The sequence below is a fragment of the Cotesia glomerata genome, linkage group LG5 (assembly GCF_020080835.1).
Source record: "Cotesia glomerata isolate CgM1 linkage group LG5, MPM_Cglom_v2.3, whole genome shotgun sequence".
Taxonomy (NCBI): Eukaryota; Metazoa; Arthropoda; class Insecta; order Hymenoptera; family Braconidae; genus Cotesia; species Cotesia glomerata.
The window spans coordinates 25,840,739-25,861,503 of NC_058162.1; the positions used below are offsets into that span (position 1 = coordinate 25,840,739).

At 26.3% G+C, this 20,765-nt stretch overlaps 3 protein-coding genes across 4 annotated transcripts; 2 read left to right on the plus strand and 1 right to left on the minus strand.

The window, feature by feature from the left end:
- Window positions 1-503: 503 nt before the first annotated feature.
- Window positions 504-9,963, minus strand: LOC123264981 (thioredoxin reductase 1, mitochondrial-like). Of its 2 annotated transcripts, none has more exons than XM_044728542.1 (4): window positions 9,781-9,963; window positions 7,074-7,465; window positions 2,897-3,487; window positions 504-1,058 (listed from the first exon to the last, which is right to left on the minus strand). In XM_044728542.1, the coding sequence occupies exons 1-4, from the start codon at window positions 9,791-9,793 to the stop codon at window positions 570-572; spliced, it is 1,485 nt and encodes a 494-aa protein (XP_044584477.1). In that variant the 5' UTR covers window positions 9,794-9,963; the 3' UTR covers window positions 504-569. The 2 variants fall into 2 exon arrangements, with proteins under 2 accessions (XP_044584477.1, XP_044584476.1); XM_044728541.1 differs by lacking the exon at window positions 9,781-9,963 and adding an exon at window positions 9,152-9,282.
- On the plus strand, window positions 9,534-20,677 carry LOC123264984 (C-factor-like). Its single transcript, XM_044728547.1, has 5 exons — window positions 9,534-9,684; window positions 17,908-17,959; window positions 18,527-18,717; window positions 18,777-19,141; window positions 20,472-20,677. The coding sequence occupies exons 1-5, from the start codon at window positions 9,559-9,561 to the stop codon at window positions 20,473-20,475; spliced, it is 738 nt and encodes a 245-aa protein (XP_044584482.1). The 5' UTR covers window positions 9,534-9,558; the 3' UTR covers window positions 20,476-20,677.
- Window positions 16,104-17,602, plus strand: LOC123264983 (speckle-type POZ protein B-like). Its single transcript, XM_044728545.1, has 2 exons — window positions 16,104-17,433; window positions 17,511-17,602. Exon 1 carries the CDS (start codon window positions 16,328-16,330, stop codon window positions 17,429-17,431), a length of 1,104 nt encoding a protein of 367 aa, XP_044584480.1. The 5' UTR covers window positions 16,104-16,327; the 3' UTR covers window positions 17,432-17,433; window positions 17,511-17,602.
- Window positions 20,678-20,765: the final 88 nt, after the last annotated feature.

Sequence of the window (20,765 nt, forward strand, 5' to 3'; positions counted from 1 at the left end):
GGATTATACTCAGTATAATCCAAGATTATAATCAGTATAATCCAAGATTGTACTCAGTATAATCCAAGATTATATTTATAATTCCAGATTAAATTTATAATTCAAGATTATATTTATAATTCAAAATTATACTGAGTATAATTCAAGATTATACTGAGTATAATCCAACATTATATTCAGTGTAATCCAAGATTATACTCAGTATAATCCAAAATTATACGGAGTATAATCTGGATTTTTCTGGTTACTATCTGAAATTTTTTTTCACCATAGATATCGCTGAGTATAATCAAGGATAATATCCAGTATCATCTTGTTCTTTATGTGTACAACGCTTTTATTTTATTTTTAATTTAAAAAAAAGCTAGAAGATTAAAATTTATACAACTAGATATTAAAATAAAAATATGACTTTTGCAAATGTACTTTTTTTTTTTTTTATAAATCCTGAAATATATTTATAAAGTTTATTTTTGTGAAAATAAAAAAAATAAACTTTCAACAGCGTTTTTTTATTAATTAAATGTGACAAAGCTGGAATTTAATAAAAAAATAGTCTGGAAATTTTTTTAACTGCAGCAGCTTTGAGGATTTGGGTCCTTTCCGGATCGCTTGGTGATCATCACGCGGGTGAATTCTTCAGCGCTGGTCGGATGGATTCCTACGGTCGACTTAAGAATTGGGAATGTCAAGTTGCACTTAATAGCCGCGGCGAATCCTTGGATCACTTCGCCGGCATGAGGTCCGATGAAGTGCATGCCCAGAACACGCTCGTTCTCGTTTCTGAGCACCACCACTTTTAAGTAACAGTGCTTTATGTTTTTCTGGGGGATAAAGAACTCCGTGGGCTTGTAAAATGCGTGGTAAATTTCTATGTACTGCTCGCCGTAAATTGCTATTGCTTGTTCTTCACCCAGACCGACGCACCCGTACTCCAGGGGGCTGAATACTGTTGTTGCTACGTTCTCGTAGTCCATTTTTGCTGTTGAGTTACCAAAGAGTCGACGAGCTAGCAGTTTTCCGGCGTGGATTGCAACTGGTGTCAATTCTGGTCTTTTCTGGAAAATTTTATTTTATTAGTACTGATGTTTTATTATTATATTTCTTAATTATAATAATTATTAAATATTTAATAGGTAAGTTGATTAATTATAAAATTATTTTTAATGAATTTAATTTACTTCAAATTAATTTTTAAAACAAATTTTTTTTTTTTTATTAATATCAATAAATTTTGTAAAAAACTATTTTAAGTTTTAAAAAAACTGTTGAGCATTCGAAAATGCTCTATCTCTAGATTCATAATTAAGAAATGACCTTATATCTCGTGAACTATTGACATTTTTAAAGATATAAGCTCATCCCGATGTTACTCTCATCAAGACCTTTCATTTGAGTACCCACATCAATTTTTCATATATTTTATATATTTATATATTTCACAAATACCATATATATAAAATATATAAAAAATGCGATGTGGGTACTCAAATGAAAGGTCTCGATAAGTGTAACATCGAAATGAGTTTATATCTTAAAAAATATCAATAATTAAGAAATGACCTTGTATTTCGTGAACTATTGACCTTTTTAAAGATATAAACTCATCCCGATGTTACACTCATCGAGACCTTTCATTTGAGTACCCACATCAATTTTTCATATATTTTATATATTTATATATATTATATATATGTATATATAAAAAATATGTCAAAAATGCATGTGGGTACTTAAATGAAAGCTCTTGATGAGTGTATTATCGGGATGAGCTTAAGATAAAAGACCCAGTTATTGACATTGGCCTAATTGTTTGACACTTGCAATTTTATTCTAATTAAAAAAATTAAATGCTCTCAAAAAAAAAATTTTCTTAAAATTAATGATTCAAAAATTACATTTATTAATTTATTAAAGTTAATTTGTTTTTTTTTTAATTAAAATAAAATTGAAACAAGTGTCAATAACTGGGTCTTTTACCTTATATCTATAAAAATATCATAAGTTGATAAAATACATTATAATTTCTTAATTATTAACATTTCTAAAGATATAAGCTCATCTCGATGTTACACTCATCGAGACCTTTCATTTAAGTACCCATATCAATTTTTCATATATTTTATATATTTATATATATTATATATATGTATATATGAAAAATATATAAAAAATGCATGTGGGTACTTAAATAAAAGCTCTCGATGAGTGTAACATCGGGATGAGCTTATATCTTTAAAACTAGCAATATTTAAGAAAGTACAGTGCAATTTAACAAAAGTCATGATTCAATAAAGCAAAATTTTCTTTATTTATAGTTCACAAATAGCAGTCACGTAGTGACTGCAAGATTGCTAGTATCCATTAATTTATTAAAAAAGCTACTTCAAGTAAGTTTTTTGCAAAATTATTCTATAAAAAATTAATTCAAAATTATTTGGATTAATTTTTTTTTAATTTAATTAAAAGAATTTCTTCAAATAAATTTTTTTCTCAATAATTTAAGAAAAACTACAAAAAATTATTTGGATTAATTTTCTTTTTAATTTAATTAAAAGAATTTCTTCAAATAAATTAAAGTAAAATTTTTTTTAATAATTTAATAAAAACTAAAAAATTATGCAAAATTATTTGGATTAATTTTCTTTATAATTTAATTAAAAGAATTTCTTTAAATAAATTAAAAAAAAAAAACTTTTTTTTACTAATTTAATAAAATTGATTAAAAACTAAAAAAATATCAAAAATTATTTGGCTTAGTTTTTTATTTAATTTAATTAAAAAGAATTTTTTCAAATAATTAAAAAAAAAAGTTTTTTTTTAAATAATTCAATAAAATAAAAAAAAAAAAAAACTAAAAAAATGACCTTATTATTAATCAACAAAAAAAACTTACATGAAGAACATCACCAACAGCATAAATATTAGGAACATTGGTCTGTTCATGTTCAGCAGCAATTTTAAAAGTCTCCGGAACAACTTGTACCCCAGCATTCTCCAACTTGAGCTGAGGAGTAAGAGCCTGTCTTCCGATAGCAAACAAAACAGTATCATAGACATCCTGGTGAACTTGTCCTTCACTATCAACCCAGTCAACCAACAATTTTCCATCCTCCTGCTTCTGAATCTTCTTAGGCTTGGCCTGATGAACAAAATGAACCCCACGGTGCTCCATCTCCGAAGCGATGAGGTTAGCCATCTGCTGATCAAATCCACGAAGGACAACCGACCTGACCATGACCGTAGCATCATAGCCAAGTCCGTTGAGGAAGCCAGCGCACTCCAGACCGATGTACCCAGCACCTACGACGAGAGTCTTACCGGGAGCTTTCTCCAGACTGAAGATGTCATCACTGGTGATTCCGTACTCCATCGCTCCAGGGATGTCCGGGTACCTGGGACGACCCCCAACAGCGATCAGGACATTCTCTGCAGTAATCTCCTTCTCGTCTCCGTTTTTCATCACTCCTACCACTGTGTGAGGGTCCTGTGTAAAAAAAAAAAAAAAAAAAAAAAAAATATTATTTTTAAAGAAATTATTCATTTTAATTAATTTTTATTAATTTTAATTAATTTACAAGCACGTATGGAATACACTCACATTCCATGCTTGTAAAAGTGAACCCTACACGGAAAAAAGTAAACTGTAATAAATAACAGTCGATTTATAATAAGTTATGATCAACTGCTAAAAATTACCATTTCAAACAGTAAAATCGTGATTTTACTATTCACTTTATAATATTTACCATTTAAACGTTACAATTTACTCTTTACATGGAAGAAAATACTATTTCAAACAGTAATATTCGCTATGTGAATGTCTAAAATGTTAAAGTATAATAATTAAGAATTCAGACTGATATTTATCATTTCGTACCTAAAAAATGATTTATGATTTGTAAAAAGTATAAAATAAAGTGAGTAAATTTTTAATACAAGCAACGTCGATATTTACAAAGTAAATGGTAAATTTTAAACGCAACGCTAAAAATCAAACTAATTATTGATTTGCTTGGACTGATAAAATGTATATTTTAAAAGTATAATTTTTACTGTTTCAAATGTTAAATTCTCCCAGAGTGAAACCCCCTTCTCTTTCATCTAAGTTCCCCTTTTCCTCATAATATCGACTATATATTGAAATGGCAATTTTTACTGTATGAAACTGTAATTTTTTAAGATGAAAGAGTCGTTATTTACTATAGTGACAGCTACTAATCACTTATTTTGGATATAAAATTATAAATTATGGCTTTCATACTTTCTACATTAAGTTCTGTAATATTTATATTTTTGCCACCCCGGATGTCCACTTTACTGTTTGAAACTATAAAAATTAACCGGAATTCGAGTGAATATTGGAGTATACTTTTTTTCAGTGTGTTTTTCCTTAAATTTCCTTCATAAATTAGTTTCTTGATTTGGTTAATCTAATTATCCAACGTTGTACACGGAAAAAAGTAAACTGTAATAAATAACAGTCGATTTATAAAAAGTTATGATCAACTGCTAAAAATTACCATTTCAAACAGTAAAATCGTGATTTTACTATTCACTATATAATATTTACAATTTACTCTCTAAATGGAAGGAAATACTATTTCAAACAGTAATATTCGCTATGTGAATGTCTAAAATGTTAAAGTATAATAATTAAAAATTCAGACTTTGATATTTATCATTTCGTACCTAAAAAATGATCTTATGATATGTAAAAAGTATAAAATAAAGTTAGTAAATTTCTAATACAAGCAACATCAATATTTACAAAGTAAAATGGTAAATTTTAAACGCAACGCTAAAAATCAAACTGTAATTATTGACTTGCTTGGACTGATAAAATGTATATTTTAAAAGTATAATTTTTACTGTTTCAAATATTAAATTTTCCCAGAGTGAGACCCCCTTCTCTTTCATCTAAGTTCCCCTTTTCCTCATAATATCGACTATATATTGAAATGGCAATTTTTACTGTTTGAAACTGTAATTTTTTAAGATGAAAGAGACGTTATTTACTATAGTAACAGCTACTAACCACTTATTTTGGATATTAAATTATAAATTGTGGCTTTCATACTTTCTACATTAAGTTCTGTAATATTTATATTTTTGCCACCCCGATGTCCACTTTACTGTTTGAAACTATAAAAATTAACCGGAATTCGAGTGAATATTGGAGTATACTTTTTTCAGTGTGTTTTTCCTTAAATTTCCTTCATAAATTAGTTTCTTGATTTGGTTAATCTAATTATCCAACGTTGTACACGGAAAAAAGTAAACTGTAATAAATAACAGTCGATTTATAAAAAGTTATGATCAACTGCTAAAAATTACCATTTCAAACAGTAAAATCGTGATTTTACTATTCACTTTATAATATTTACCATTTAAACGTTACAATTTACTCTTTACATGGAAGAAAATACTATTACAAACAGTAATATTCGCTATGTGAATGTCTAAAATGTTAAAGTATAATAATTAAAAATTCAGACTTTGATATTTATCATTTCGTACCTAAAAAATGATCTTATGATATGTAAAAAGTATAAAATAAAGTTAGTAAATTTCTAATACAAGCAACATCAATATTTACAAAGTAAAATGGTAAATTTTAAACGCAACGCTAAAAATCAAACTGTAATTATTGACTTGCTTGGACTGATAAAATGTATATTTTTAAAGTATAATTTTTACTGTTTCAAATGTTAAATTCTCCCAGAGTGAGACCCCCTTCTCTTTCATCTGAGTTCCCCTTTTCCTCATAATATCGACTATATATTGAAATGGCAATTTTTACTGTTTGAAACTGTAATTTTTTAAGATGAAAGAGTCGTTATTTACTATAGTAACAGCTACTAACCACTTATTTTGGATATTAAATTATAAATTGTGGCTTTTATACTTTCTACATTAAGTTCTGTAATATTTATATTTTTGCCACCCCGATGTCCACTTTACTGTTTGAAACTATAAAAATTAACTGGAATCCGAGTGAATATTACAGTTTACTTTTTTCCGTGTAGGAACTCCGCCGTCCATCTTACGGCATTAAATAAATATTATTATTTTTAAAGAAATTATTAATTTTAATTAATTTTAAGGAAGTCCTTTCGCTCCAGTTGAGTCACAACAACTGTAGTAGTCAATATTCGATAAATTAAAATAAAAAACCCATAAAAATTCCTAAAATTAAAAAATAAATAGTATATGAGGCATTAATCGTTGAAATTTTGAAGATTAAAAAAAAACATAGTTCAATAAAAAAATTAATTTGACTTGTAAATCAGCTGTTAGTAACCTGTCCGTGATTTGGCAACGCTTTATTTCGGTTGTTTAGATTTTTATTTGCACAATATAATCTTAACCATGTTTAACTTTTTGCAGTCAGTGTAAATAAATAAATTAATCAAAAATGTTTAGTCACAAAATCATAACATTCTAATGTCTCATGGCAGAAATGCAAGTATTTTTTAATTATTGTTTTATTTTTCAATTATGAAATATGAAAATTTGTTAACAATAAATTAACTAATAAGTATATATGAAAAACATAAGCGCGTTAAAATTTAGTTTGAATTTATTGAATGGTCTGAAGCTCGCGCGCTACACAACGTTGCCAAATGTTCTGACGCCATTTAAATGTAGGTAACTTAAAAATTTTCTGTGATTTTATAATTATAATTTCTCCATAAATTCCACGGCAACCTATATATTTTATTGCAAAAAATCAAACCTGAATATTTCAAAAACCTTATTTTGAATTTTTTTTTTACCCCATCTAATCGGTGGTTAATGCCATAATTCGAGAAAGTTGTTAAGGTCTGACTTTCTCGTAAGACTCGGAAAAAATACTAACATTTTTAGAAATTTTTTTTTCAAAAATTTCCACGGTGAAGAATAAATTAAACTTCACTAGTAGATACATAAGGACTTTAACTATTAGATAAAAATTAATTTTATGCATAATCTAATATTTTTTATTTAACATTGATGGCGAAAGGACCTCCTTGATGAATTTTTATGAATTTTAATTAATTTACAAGCATTTATGGAATACATGGAGGTACCTTGAAGTACCCGTTAGCGTTGATGTACTCCACTTTCTTGTCCCGCAGCTCAACGCGCGTCACCCAGTTCACTGACTTCACATGATTCTGGACCGCTGTTCGGAGACTCTCCCAGTCATTGGACACCGACTCCTGGTTCGGGATCTGCCAGCCGTAAGACACAGCTTCGTGGATCGCCTCTCCGAGCAACGCTGCCTGGTGCATCAATTTTTTTGGGATGCATCCTACGTTCACGCACGTGCCACCCAGTCCCCATTTGGATCCGCGGGGAGACGGGGTCACGTAATCTAATACTGCTACTTTAGCTCCTAGTTCAACTGCTTCTTTTGCTGCTGCTAGTCCTCCAGATCCTCCTCCAATTACTACTAGGTCATACTGATATTTTGTTGTACCTGGAAATAAAATTTATTTTAAAAATTAATTTTTTAACAAATAAGGTAAAAGCCCTAATTATTGACAGGGTTCTAAATATTGACACCCTAAATTATTTTTAAATATATTTAATCATCTGTAATAAAAATAGCTATCATATTAATTTTTTTTAAATTCTAATTAATTAAAAAATTGAAAAAATTACTCAGTTCTAAATATTAATTATTAAAAAAAAAATAAAGTTACCACCAGTCCATCAAACCAGCTTACGAACGTTTATTTTCTTAACAACTTTGATTAGAAAAGTATTTTTTTAAATGCCGAGTTTAAATTCATTTCTTCATCTAATATCATCTTTTTTTTTTTTTTTAATTAACAATATATGAAAAATTTATAAAATTGAATAATCTAAATTAATTGTATGCTTTATAATATTTAAATAATGGGTGTCAATAACTAGTTGATAATTTTTAAGTTGAATCTCATATTGACAGCCATTCGACAGCGCTATCACGCCTTTTTTTTTAATCTAAAAAATTAACTGTAAGAGTTTGAACTCTTCTGATTAAATAAATTATTTTTAAATTAATTTTTATATTTTTAAAAGTAATTAATCATTTATGGAAATTATTATTAATAAACTTTAATAAAATTGATTACTTAATAATAAGTTTGGATAAATAAGAATAAGCAAATGATTGTAGGCATGCCTAGTACAGGTGTCAATAATTGGGGTGAAGGTATGTCAATAATTAGATCAATCAGTTTTTTAACCTGCCAATAATTGGTGTATCCGGATAATCTATTTAATTATTTAAAATTAATTAGTAAATAACAATGATTATCATTTTAAAAAATTTGATTAGTAAAAACATTACTTAAGACATTACCACAAACAAAACTCAACGATACTGATATTTGATTGCTTAAAAAAAATTAAATCATAACTTTGTCTTTAATAGTGTCAATAATTAGAGCTTTTACCTTAAATTTAAAAAAAATATTTAAAATTTAAAATTATGGATTTAATTATTTGAAAGTATTTTTTTAAATTGAATAAGATTTTTTTTTTTTAATATTTTAAACTAAAATTTAATGAGGTTCAACAATTTTTGATTTTTTTTTCATTAAATTAGAATTTAAAAAATTACAAGTATAATTTTTAAAATTTTCTACAAGTGAAATTTTTTTGAAATAATTTTTCAATAAAATAAATTATTTAAATTTTCAAATGGGTAATTTAATTTCCGTCTGATTAATCATAAAAATTTATTCCAGCATGACTCCAATTTTACAAGATTCATTCCTTCGCACATAAATTAATGTTTAACATCTCAAGACCTTGAAAAATAATTCCTGACAATGTATAATTTACAATACACCTGTAAATATAAATTTATCACTATAAATTTGACATAAATTACTCCAAAAAAAATATGACATCAGTTGACAGTCACTCAAGAATTTTTTAATTTTTTTTAACAAACAAATTTGTTCAGAAAAATTACTTTTAAAAAATCGCATTTTTTATTTATGTAAAATTTCTACATGTAAATTTTTTTTCTAATTTATTTAGAAAAAAAAATTACTAAATATCTGGTAAATTTATTTTCATAAAAAAATTGAGGTTAGATTTCTAAAAATTTACGTAATATTTCACAAGATCCAGCAACAATTTAATAAAAAATGAACAATAATTAACTCACTGGAAAAACAAGCGACAAATGTCCTATTGACAAACGCCGGAGTGTTTTTACTCAAAGGAACTCTGAAAAACGCTATTGATATTCCACCACTAAAATATTTAAGACGAGACAAAACTTTGTAGGTCGCCATTGTCGCGGTGAGATTATTATAAATTATAAAAAAATAATAATAAAAACTGCACTAATGGATGATAAATATTTGGTGACGTCACTTGTAACTGCGCCAGTATCTAGTATATGACGGATGACGAAGCAGATCCTGAGATTATCTTATGAAATATTCCATCGTAAAATAAAACTTTATAAGTAAACCGTCAAGTGCTCGAGGGTGCGGTTGATCTCATTCGCTGGTTAAATTATTAATGAAACAAAACTCTTAAACTTGCAATTATTATTATTTTTTAAAAATGCGTTCGATTTTAATCACTGGCTGCAACCGTGGACTAGGACTAGGACTAGTCCAACATCTAACCCAGTTGCCGAATCCGCCGGAAAAAATTTTCGCCACTTGTCGGGATGTTAATAAAGCTGAGGTAATGTTAAAACAATTTTAATAATTATTGTAATTAAAACTACTCATAAATTAAAATAATTATTTTTTAAAATTTTTAGTAAAAAAAACGACTTACCTACTGGCGCCATTTTAAATGTCACTTTTGATAATTATTATTTAGATTTTTTCCGGTAATTATCAGTGAATTTTAATTAATGTTAATTGTTAATGTTATTGAGGCGAGTAGTGTGTCCTGATACTTTGATACTTTGATACTGTTGCTGTTAGTTAGAGAGTATATTTATATATATATGCTTCTATTTCAACAGCGCCCTCTAGACTAATTACTAAAAGTAAGATTCTAGTTTCTGAATAGAAACTGTTAAGTTAATTGTAATGGAGTCACGTGATGACAAGCGGTTTTTGTTGCGGAGGTGGAATGACCGTAACATTGAATCTGATTCATTATATTATGATCTATTTATAATAATCTACTCTAGTAATCTAGATAAAAAATATTAAAATATATCATGACAATAAAGTTAACCGGCATTTAAAAATTTTTAGAATTTTTTTTTTTTTTTTAAACAATTACAAAAAAATTTGTTTTTTTTAAATCGTTAAGGTATTACCCTCGCGACTTCCGTCGTCAAAAGTTTATGCTAGAGTATACGGTACACATAAAGGATAATCATTATTGACAAGCCTAAAACTTTTTGCTGTTTATGTACTTATTTCAGCCAATCACGAACGAGAAACTGATCGTTTGAAAAAATCTGGCAACACTGCGTGAGCATTATGATATTTTATAGTGGTTATACTGTAGTGTTTTGGACTAGCTGTAGACTAACCTCTGTTTTGATACATGCGTTTATATCCACAGATTCGGTAGAATCTGGCGCCAAGTTCCGTTCAAATCCGTTGTAAACGGAGCGCCAGACTACCGACTGTGTTTACTGTAAGCAGAACGATTTTTTGAGGCTGCGAAATTTTATTTAATTCTACGGTACTTTTTTTATCCAATTTGTTTATCATAACAGTAATTCATAATTTACTTCACCGTATTAATTAATTATATTCACTTATAACAATTTATTTACTTGAAATTATTAAATTTTATCAGCACATACTATAGCTCGCTCACAAATTTCGATCCTGACTTTTTTTATGGAGAAAGGTCAGCGCCACAGAGCTAGATAAAATAAAATGTGCAGTAATCCTCCTGTAGATAAGCAACTACAGTTAAAAAAAGTAATTCACAGCTTACATTTACGGCCGCCAGAGTGCACTGGAATTACATCTACATAAACTGTAGCTTCAAGGGGATAGTTTGCAGTAAAAACTGCAGTCAACACGAGATTTAAGTTGGTACAGATTGTAAATTTTCATTATAATTACAAAAATACTAAAATCCGGAACAAAACAGTTTCACTGTAAAAAGTCGCGCCAAGTCCACGTTCATAAGACTATTAGGAAAAAACTTTTTTTCTTTAAAAAGATACAAAATAAAAATTAAAAATCCAAGTAACCGATATGATTGTTTTTGATTTTCGGAAATTAAAAAAAATTTTATTGTAAATTTAAAAATTAAAAAAAAAATTTTAGAACGTACTTGGTGTGCGTCATTGTCTATTTCAATTTTTTTAAAGTCCTAGTAAATAGATTTTACGAATTTCATTAAAAGTAAAATATTTTTCAACCACGCACACTAAATACGTTCTAAAATTTTTTTTTTAATTTTTAAATTTACAATAAAATTTTTTTTAATTTCCGAAAATCAAAAACAATCATATCGGTTACTTGGATTTTTTAATTTTTTTATTTTGTATCTTTTTTTAAAGAAAAAAAAAAAATTTTTTTTCCTAATAGTCTTATGAACGTGGACTTGGCGCGACTTTTTTACAGTGAAACTGTTTTTGTTCGGATTATTTATTTACATACATATTTTTAGAAATATAAACACAATATCTGAAAAATCGCCTTAAAAAAGACGATTCATAACAAAAGTCCTTGAAAACGACAGAAATCTCTAGCACATATGGAAATAACTATACAAATAACAAATAGAAAAAAATAATTGACAATATTGTTTTGTTTTTCAGAAAAATAAGTAATCAAATTTTTTGTGTTTATATGTATTAACTGATTTTAAATTTAAGTATTTTTATTATTTCATCTGACTATTATTTTTATAACTTATGAAAGATTAATATATATTATTATATTAAAATTGTTAACTTTTTTTTTTTTTAATAAATATAAAAAAAATGATAATTAATTCAGCCAACATTTAAAAATTTTTAGAATTTTTTTTATTGAAAAATGATTTACAAAAAATAAAAAAATTTCACTTGAAAAACTTCAAAACTGTAAATGCAATATAAAAAAAATTTTTTCTTATTTAATTATTAAAAAATCAAAAATTAAAAATGTCGACTAACTTTAGTATCATAAAAATACTTATTTTCATAAAATAATCATAGTTTTTTTTTTTTTTTAAATAAATAAAATTAATAACTATAATATTACACCTAACGTAAATTAAACTTTTTCAAGTTTGTCAGTGCATGCGCATCTCATACTTCTTTCGCGGCTTACAAAACTTGCGCTGTTGCCACAGCTTTATTAACGTATCCCCTCCTCGGCTAAAGTCTGGTAAATTTTTAATTACTTATTACTAAATATCTCTGAAACTGTGTGGTAATTATCAATGAATTTTTTTTTTTTTTTAATTGTTTAGTTGTTAGTTAACGTTACTCTAGTTTTTTAAAAAGATCCTAAGAAAAGTTTCTAAGATATAAAAATGTTTGTAGGTAAATTTTTCGATATCCCGTATACTGTAATGTATAAGAGCGTTCAAAACTCAAACTTTGAAATTAAATATCTCGGAAACTAGATGGTCAAAAATTCTCAAATTGCGCCAATCGACGCAGAATTATATGAACATTAATCTACCAAAAATTAAAAGAAAAATCCTAAGAAAACGACTTTGGCGAGGGTACTACCTTAATTGCATTAAATTCTATGAAATTAAAGTTAGCTGTCACGACAAATTTTCAATTTTATTCAACAATTAAATTAAAAAATTATTTTAAAAAAATTGCATTTTTAATTTTTTTAAATTCCCTCGCGGTTTTGAAATACCGTAAAATTTTCGGTATTAATGCGTTTACCATAAATTAACCGTTATAATTCTGAAACAATACGGTATTTCTGTGGTTATTTTGGCCAGTTTTTACTATAGTTATACAGCATTTCTACCGTACTTTTGCTGCAAAGTTCAAGAAATAATACGATAAAATTACCGTAAAACTCTAGAACTTTTACCGTAAAAATCTATCTATTAACTATAATATTACTATAATTTTACAATAAGAAAATCGTATTTCTACGGTAAAAATACCAAAGATATACACAGCAATTTTACCGCGTTTATACTGATATAATTAAAAGATATAATGCTTTTTACCGTAAGATGGGCGGTTGTGTTTATTACTCGGTGAGTCTTATTAGGTGACTGAGTAAATAGATGCGGATAGTGTCTCTGATAGCTCAACTGGTAGAGCCTTCAGCGCGTAACTAGACGATCCGGGTTCGAATCCCGGTCTGGACTAAAAAATGATAATAATAGTAATAACAGAGAAATTAATTTATCAGCCTCTCTTTGAAAATTATTCATGATAATTTATAATATTATAAAAAAAAGAATTTTAAGCTATTGAAAAATAGTAGTAAAGCAGCAAATTTTTGGTATTTTGCCGGTAATAGAAAGTAGGGATCTTCTTTTTCCGGTTTTTGCTGCAATAGTGCCGCAGATATACAGTAAATATGCGGTACATTTACGGTTTAAATGCTGTTAATATACCGTAATTTTTCTATTGTAATGCCGTAAATATTTTGAATTTATTTCGTAATTTTTCGTAATAATTCGACAAAAAACTGGCTAAAATAACTGAAGTATTACGGTAAAAATACAGCATTTATATCGTATAAATACCGAATCTTTACGGCATTTCCAAAACCGTGAGGGTTTCTATAGTTGTATACACAGTAAAAAAATTTTCATAAAATTTAACATAAAATTTTGTGTAGATGATTTTTACATAAAATTTATGTTAATTCTACACAAACTGTTTGTATTGATCAATCCTCCCATTTTTTAATTAACACACTCAAGTGTTAACTCAAAGTAAAACTACACTTTTTTAATGTTACTGGCCAACCAACTCAAAATTTATGTTAAGAAGGGTTTACATTTTTCTCTCTCTTGCCCTCTATTGGACAAACGAAAGTATCTCTGTCGTACTTGTACAACAAATGGAATCTTAAAACGCATTTTATGCATAAATAAATGAAAATTTTCCAAAAACCGCTTCGCTCTTCGATAGATAATTTAATTATCTATCGAAGAGCGAAGCGTTTTTCGAAATTTTATCACATACATGAAAAAACACGTTTGAAAATCAACTATAAACCGCTCTGAAAGAATACTCCCATTCGGTTAGTAGTATAAATAACACTTTTTAAATGTCAATTCAATATAAAGGCTGTGTTGATGTTTTCTATAGTAACACAAATAATATGTTGAATTTACACAAAGATATGTTAAATCCGAACAAAAACAGTTTCACTGTAAAAAAATCACGCCAAGTCCACGTTCATAAGACTATAAGGAAAAAAAAATTTTATTTCTTTACAAAAAGATATAAAATAAAAAATTAAAAAATCCAAGTAACCGATATGGTTGTATATGATTTTCGGAAATTAAAAAAATTTTGTTGTAAATTTAAAAATTAAAAGAAACAATTTTAGAACGTATTTAGTGTGCGTGGTTACGAAAAATTTCACTTTTTATGAAATTCCTAAAATCTATCTAAGGTAAAAGCCCCAATATATGATCATGTACCAGTATATGATCACTCCATGTATTTGTATACCTATATTTGTGAATATAGATATACAAATACATGAAGTGATCATATACTGGTACGTGATTATCTATTGGGCTTTTACCTTACTAGGACTTTTAAAAAATTGAAGTACACAATGACGCACACCAAGTACGTTCCAAAATTGTTTCTTTTAATTTTTAAATTTACAACAAAATTTTTTTAATTACCGAAAATCATATACAACCATATTGGTTACTTGGATTTTCAATTTTTATTTTATATCTTTTTGTAAAGAAATAAAAGTTTTTTCTTTATAATCTTATGAACGTGGACTTGGCGTGATTTTTACAGTGAAACTGTTTTTGTTCCGATTTCAGTATTTTTGTAATTATAACAAAAATTGACAATTTTAATTTAACAGCCGAGACCAATGATTGCAGTTTCAATCGGCTTAACGAAACGAATGGAAATTTTGAATTATACGATATAACGCGGCTTGTCAGCACGATAGCGTTTTCAATTTATGACCGATTCTTCTCAAACTCAGCATGCTTTATCTATCAATCAAGACCAAGGTTAAGTTCGAAGATGAGCTTAATCGGACGAGTAATTTGGAAATGACAGGATTTTGAAATTTTTAAAATCGTAAAAATTGATGTTTTTACTACTTCAACTTGGTATAATTACTGAACTATACAAAATATTGAAATTCGGTAAAATGCATCGTAAAGCTTTTTTAATAAGCTTCAATTTCACTACTTAGAAGTGGTAGTAGCCTCAATATTACTCCTTTTAGAGTTCGTTTAATGAAACAGTTTTACTGTTGCAGCCGTTTTAGAATTATTGTCTACATCATAGCTTAATCATGATGTAAATTCAATAATTACGATATTGATCAGTCTTTTGTGTAATGTTTTCGGGTAGGTTGTCAGTAAATATGTCACGAATTAGTTCTAACCATTGTTTTTTCAACTAAAATTTTATCCGGTTGCAAAATTCTGATTAACTTGAAAACTTGTGTTTCTAAGCAGTTACTTAAAATTTGGACATCTATAATTCAAATCTTATAATCTGTGCAATTCTTTGGTAAATATTTGAGAAACTTTCTTCACAAGATAATTTTTTTCCAAAATTTGTTGTAAATAGTTTTAAATTTATCATTGAATTTTGTTTTTAATTCATAAATTAATTTATTCATTATCAGTGTTATTATATTATTTTATTAAAAATAAATTTTTTTATTTGAAAAATCTACTTCCATTTCGGATGCCGAATGGCCTTTTTATTTTGTATCTTTTGTAAAGAAAAAAAAAAATTTTTTTCCTAATAGTCTTATGAACGTGGACTTGGCGCGACTTTTTACAGTGAAACTGTTTTTAATCATAAAAATACATACGGCGTTGACAGTTCAAGGTCACCACAACTGCTTATCGTTGATTTAAATAATTCTGTCAATGTTATATATTTTTTTTTATTTCAAAATATAAAGTAATTTTTTAAATTATTTTTAGCTTTAATTTTTTTTATATTCAATAATTATTTATATTTTTTATTTAATTTAGAAAATTTTCACGTGCTAGGGATTTTTTTAGTACCCGGACTGGCCACCAGGCGGCGCCATTTTACTTTTAAAAAAAGTGGGGGGTACCCTCCTAAAATAACCTTAAGTGGTAAAATTATTATTGAAAAATATTGAGATCAGTGTAATTTTATTATTAATTATTGAAGTAATACCTAAACATATAATTGCATCTATATTATTGTTTGCTTTGAAATTTTGCCTAAAAAATAATGATGTCGAACCTTGCTGAGCAAAAGTTGATTCTCAAAGGTTATTCCCATTCAGAGGCACATTCAATTTTATATACATGGAAAATTGATCAGATAGATTCATTTATTAAATCTGCCAAGAAGGAAGAAAAAATTATTGAGATAGATTCTCCAAAATTTTCAACTGGTGCGAAAATAAAAGATTCATGGCACTTACAACTTAGAATTCAAAAAGATGAAAATAAATCAAAAAATAAATCATGGGTATCAATTTATTTATGTTCAAACAATAAAAATGTAGAAGTTAGAACAAAGTTGATATTCTTTCTTCTGAATAAAAAGAAGGAAAAAATATTCTATAACTTTGGACTTTATAATAAATCATTTTATGATTTTCGTAACATCTTTTTTAACAGTTCAAGAACTGTGTTTGGTTATTCTACGTTTGTACTAATAGATGAGTTGTTAGAAAAAAAAGATGAATTTTTTGAAAATGATGCTTTGACAGTTGGTATTAATCTCATTGTCTATGATGATTATGTTGCAACAAATCATCCGATAAATAGATTGAAAGCGTCCATTTATAAATTAAGTGACGATTTTAGAGACCTTTTAGTTGCTAAGAAGAAATGTGATGTTAAAATTCAAGTCGGTGGAAAAATATTTGACGCTCACAAGCTCGTTTTAACCACACGTAGCTGTGTCTTCGATGCCATGTTCTCACATGATATGAAAGAGAACAAGAAAAATGAAATAACTATACCAGATGTTGATCCTGATGTTTTCGAAAAAGTTCTTGATTATATCTACACAGACAAAGTCGACGATCTAAAGACTTTTGCTGAGGAATTATTAGAAGTGTCTGATAAATATCAACTTCTAGGACTTAAAGAAATCTGTGAAGAATATTTATCAGAAAGTTTGTCTGTTGAAAATTCTATCAGGATACTGATTTTAGCAGATCTTCACAATTCAAAAATATTGGTGAAATTTGCTAAAAATTACATAGTTACCGAGTTGGCGAATTTAAAAGATACTGAGGAGTATAAAGCACTAGAAGAGTCTTATCCAGCTTTGTTTGTGGCTCTACTCAAGGAACACCTGAATAAATTCAGTACTAATTAATGGTATATTGTTACAATCACTTTAACAGATAAAAAAATAAGCGTGTTTTTTTAATTAATCTTTTTTTTCTTTATTTCAGTACTGCTGTTTAGGTTCCATATTCTTCATCGTTTGATTTTATATAAAAAGATATCATACTTTAAAAAAGCGATCACACAATCAATATTGGTGTATTTTTATTTTTAGTATCATTGATATTTATTGATTTCTTTTTTTGTCATGTTGATTCAAGATAAATAATTTATTATGATAACTAGTAGCTTCTGTTTTTATATAAATTTTGTTAAATGGATAAATAAATATAATAAAATTTTAATGACTAATTAGTGTATGGCATTTATAGTTTGTAATTTAATATAGCTGCAGGACTGCAGCTCTTTGAGCTCAAAAATCTCAGAGAAGTTGCGCGCGCAACGTAAATTATAATAATTGTATAATTGTTTATTACATATACTGATGCAATTGTTATTTTATAGAAACTCCGAGAAATTGCTGACAAGTCCAATAATGTTGTCATTATTAAAGCAGGTATTATTTTTTAGTTTTGAAATTTTTTAAAAAATTATTTTACTTTTTTTAAGTATTTTAAAAATCTAAACAATTTTAATTTTTAATTACAAGCCCTAAATTTTAAAAGAAAAAATTTTTTTATAAGAAATATCAAAAAAATTGTCAGCTGTTGGTTTAAAAAAAATTAAATTTATACTTTTTTTTTTTTAATTTTTACATGATAAATTTTTTTGATTAACATTTTTTAAATAGCAACAATTTAATTTTATTAAAAAAAAATTAATAATAAAGAATTTTTTTAAATAATTGAACTTATAATTTTTTTACAATTTCTACATATGAAATTTTTTTTATTACCATAATTTATTTTTTATAAAATTCTAAAAAATGATCAAAAGTCTCTCAATTTTAGAATAATTTTTTTTAAATAAAAAAAAAAATTTATATTTAATGATATTAATTACAATAAAGAGTTAGCCTTGTAAATAATAAAATTTTGAAGGCAACACCTTTCTAATCGGTAGTCTAGTTATTGTAATTTAAAAAAACTTTCAATCAAAATAAACTAATTAAATATATTTAAAGATCTCAAGGACTTCAAGGACTTCCCCCGCGTGGTCAATGAGGTCAGCTCTCAAGTCGGAGAAGCTGGACTCAATGTATTGTTCAACAATGCAGGAATCGCTACCAAATTCACAAGGATTGGAATGGTGAAGGCTGAACAACTGACGGAAACCTTTCTGGTTAATACCGTGGCCCCGATAATGTTCACCCAGGTAATTAAGCCCAAAAAAAAAACTTGGCAAATTAATAAAAATTATTTGATGAATTTTAGGCATTCCTACCGCTGCTGAAAAAAGCTGCCGAGGGTAAGCAAGGATTGGGAGTTCATCGCGCAGCTGTAGTCAACATGACATCCATAATCGGCAGCATCGCCGAGAACAAAATGGGCGGATTTTATCCGTACATGTGCAGCAAGACGGCTCTCAATGCTGCTACCAAGTCGATGAGCATCGATCTGGAGCACGATGGGATCCTGGTAGCTTGCATGCACCCCGGGTGGGTCAAAACTGACATGGGTGGAGCCAATGCTCCTCTGGATATTGAAGCCAGCTGCAGAGATATGGTCAAAACTATTTTGGGACTCTCTGAGAAAGATAATGGAGCTTTTCTCCAACATGATGGGTCTACATTACCCTGGTTGGTATTTTATATCATTATTTTATTGATAATAAATTATGAAAATTAAATTAGCCGACGTCGGAAAGTTTTTAGAATTTTTTTTATTGGCAATATTGTTAAAAAATAATAAAAATTTTTTCATTATTAAAAAACTTAAAAAACTATAAAGGCAATTTCTAAAAAATATTTTTTAATTATAATTTAATTTAATTTAATAAATAAAAAAAATTAAACGCGTCGGCTAACTTTAGTATAATTAATAAATTTATTTTTATTCAAAATAAATATTTAATGAATATATTAACAGGTAATTAAATTTTCTAGCAGTTAATATTATTATTCTTTTAATAATTTATTCACAAAGTATAAAAATATTATGAAAATTTAATTAGCTGACATTTGAAAATTTTTATAACTTTTTTTTTTTTCATTAAAAAAATTATTACAAAAAAATAAATGAGAAAATTTGACTTATAAAAAATTTTTCTAAATTTTTTTTTAAATAAATAAATTGTTTGATAGTTAAATTAAATTTCATGATTTTATGACATTAAAATTGTGAATTTTTTAATGAACTAGATATAAAAAATTATTTTATAAAAATTGTATCTGTAATTTTTTAAAACAAAATATGAAATTTTTGAAATAAATTTCTCTTGCTATAATTTATTATTTCAATAATCTTAATAAAAATTAAATTAGCTGACATCTAAAAATTTATATAATTTTTTTTTTAATTGAAAAAATTATTACAAAAAAATAAGAGAAAATTTGACTTGTAAAAAATTTACAATAATTCGTGTAAAAAATTTTTTTAACAAATTTTTTTTTTTTTTAAATAAATAAATAAATTGATAGTTAAATTTAGTTTCATGATTTTATGAGATTAAAATTGTCAATTTTTAAAATTTTTTTTTTTTAATAAACTAGTTATAAAAAATTATTTTATAAAAATTGTATATAATTTTTAGAGCAAAATATGGAATTTTTTTAATAAATTTTTCTTGCTATAATTTATTAATTAAAAAATCTTAATGAAAATTTAATAAGCCATCTAAAAATTTTAATAATTTTTTTTTATGGAAAATTAATATTTAGAAAATTAAAAAAAATATACGTTTCATTTTTTCTAAGTATTTTTTTACTTGTAATTTAATTATTGAAAAATTTTAATCTAAAAAAAATATATTTTATTGAAATTATTTATCTAAAATTTAAGAAAAAAATCATTAATTTTTTAAAACTATATAATAAATTTCAAGGCCCAGTAAAATTATTCTATATATTTACCTTTAGGCTAATTTAAGTATTTAAATAATAATCTACGCATTATTTTTTTTTGTTGCAGGTAAAATATTCCAAGATGTGAAAATAATGTTTACAGTTTTAAAATTTGATTTATTATCAATTGCTGGGGGCATTTATAAAAATAAATACATAAATAATTGGCATTTAAAAAATTAAAAGATTTCAATATAATTTATTATTGAATGTTAACTAACAAATACTGTAAAAATTTTATATTATTTTTTTGTAAAATTACTAATAAAAGGGTTTCAATAAATCACCTTTTTTATTTCAATGATATTCCATATAAAAAAATTATTATTATTAAGGATAGTTACGTAAGTAACAATCAAAG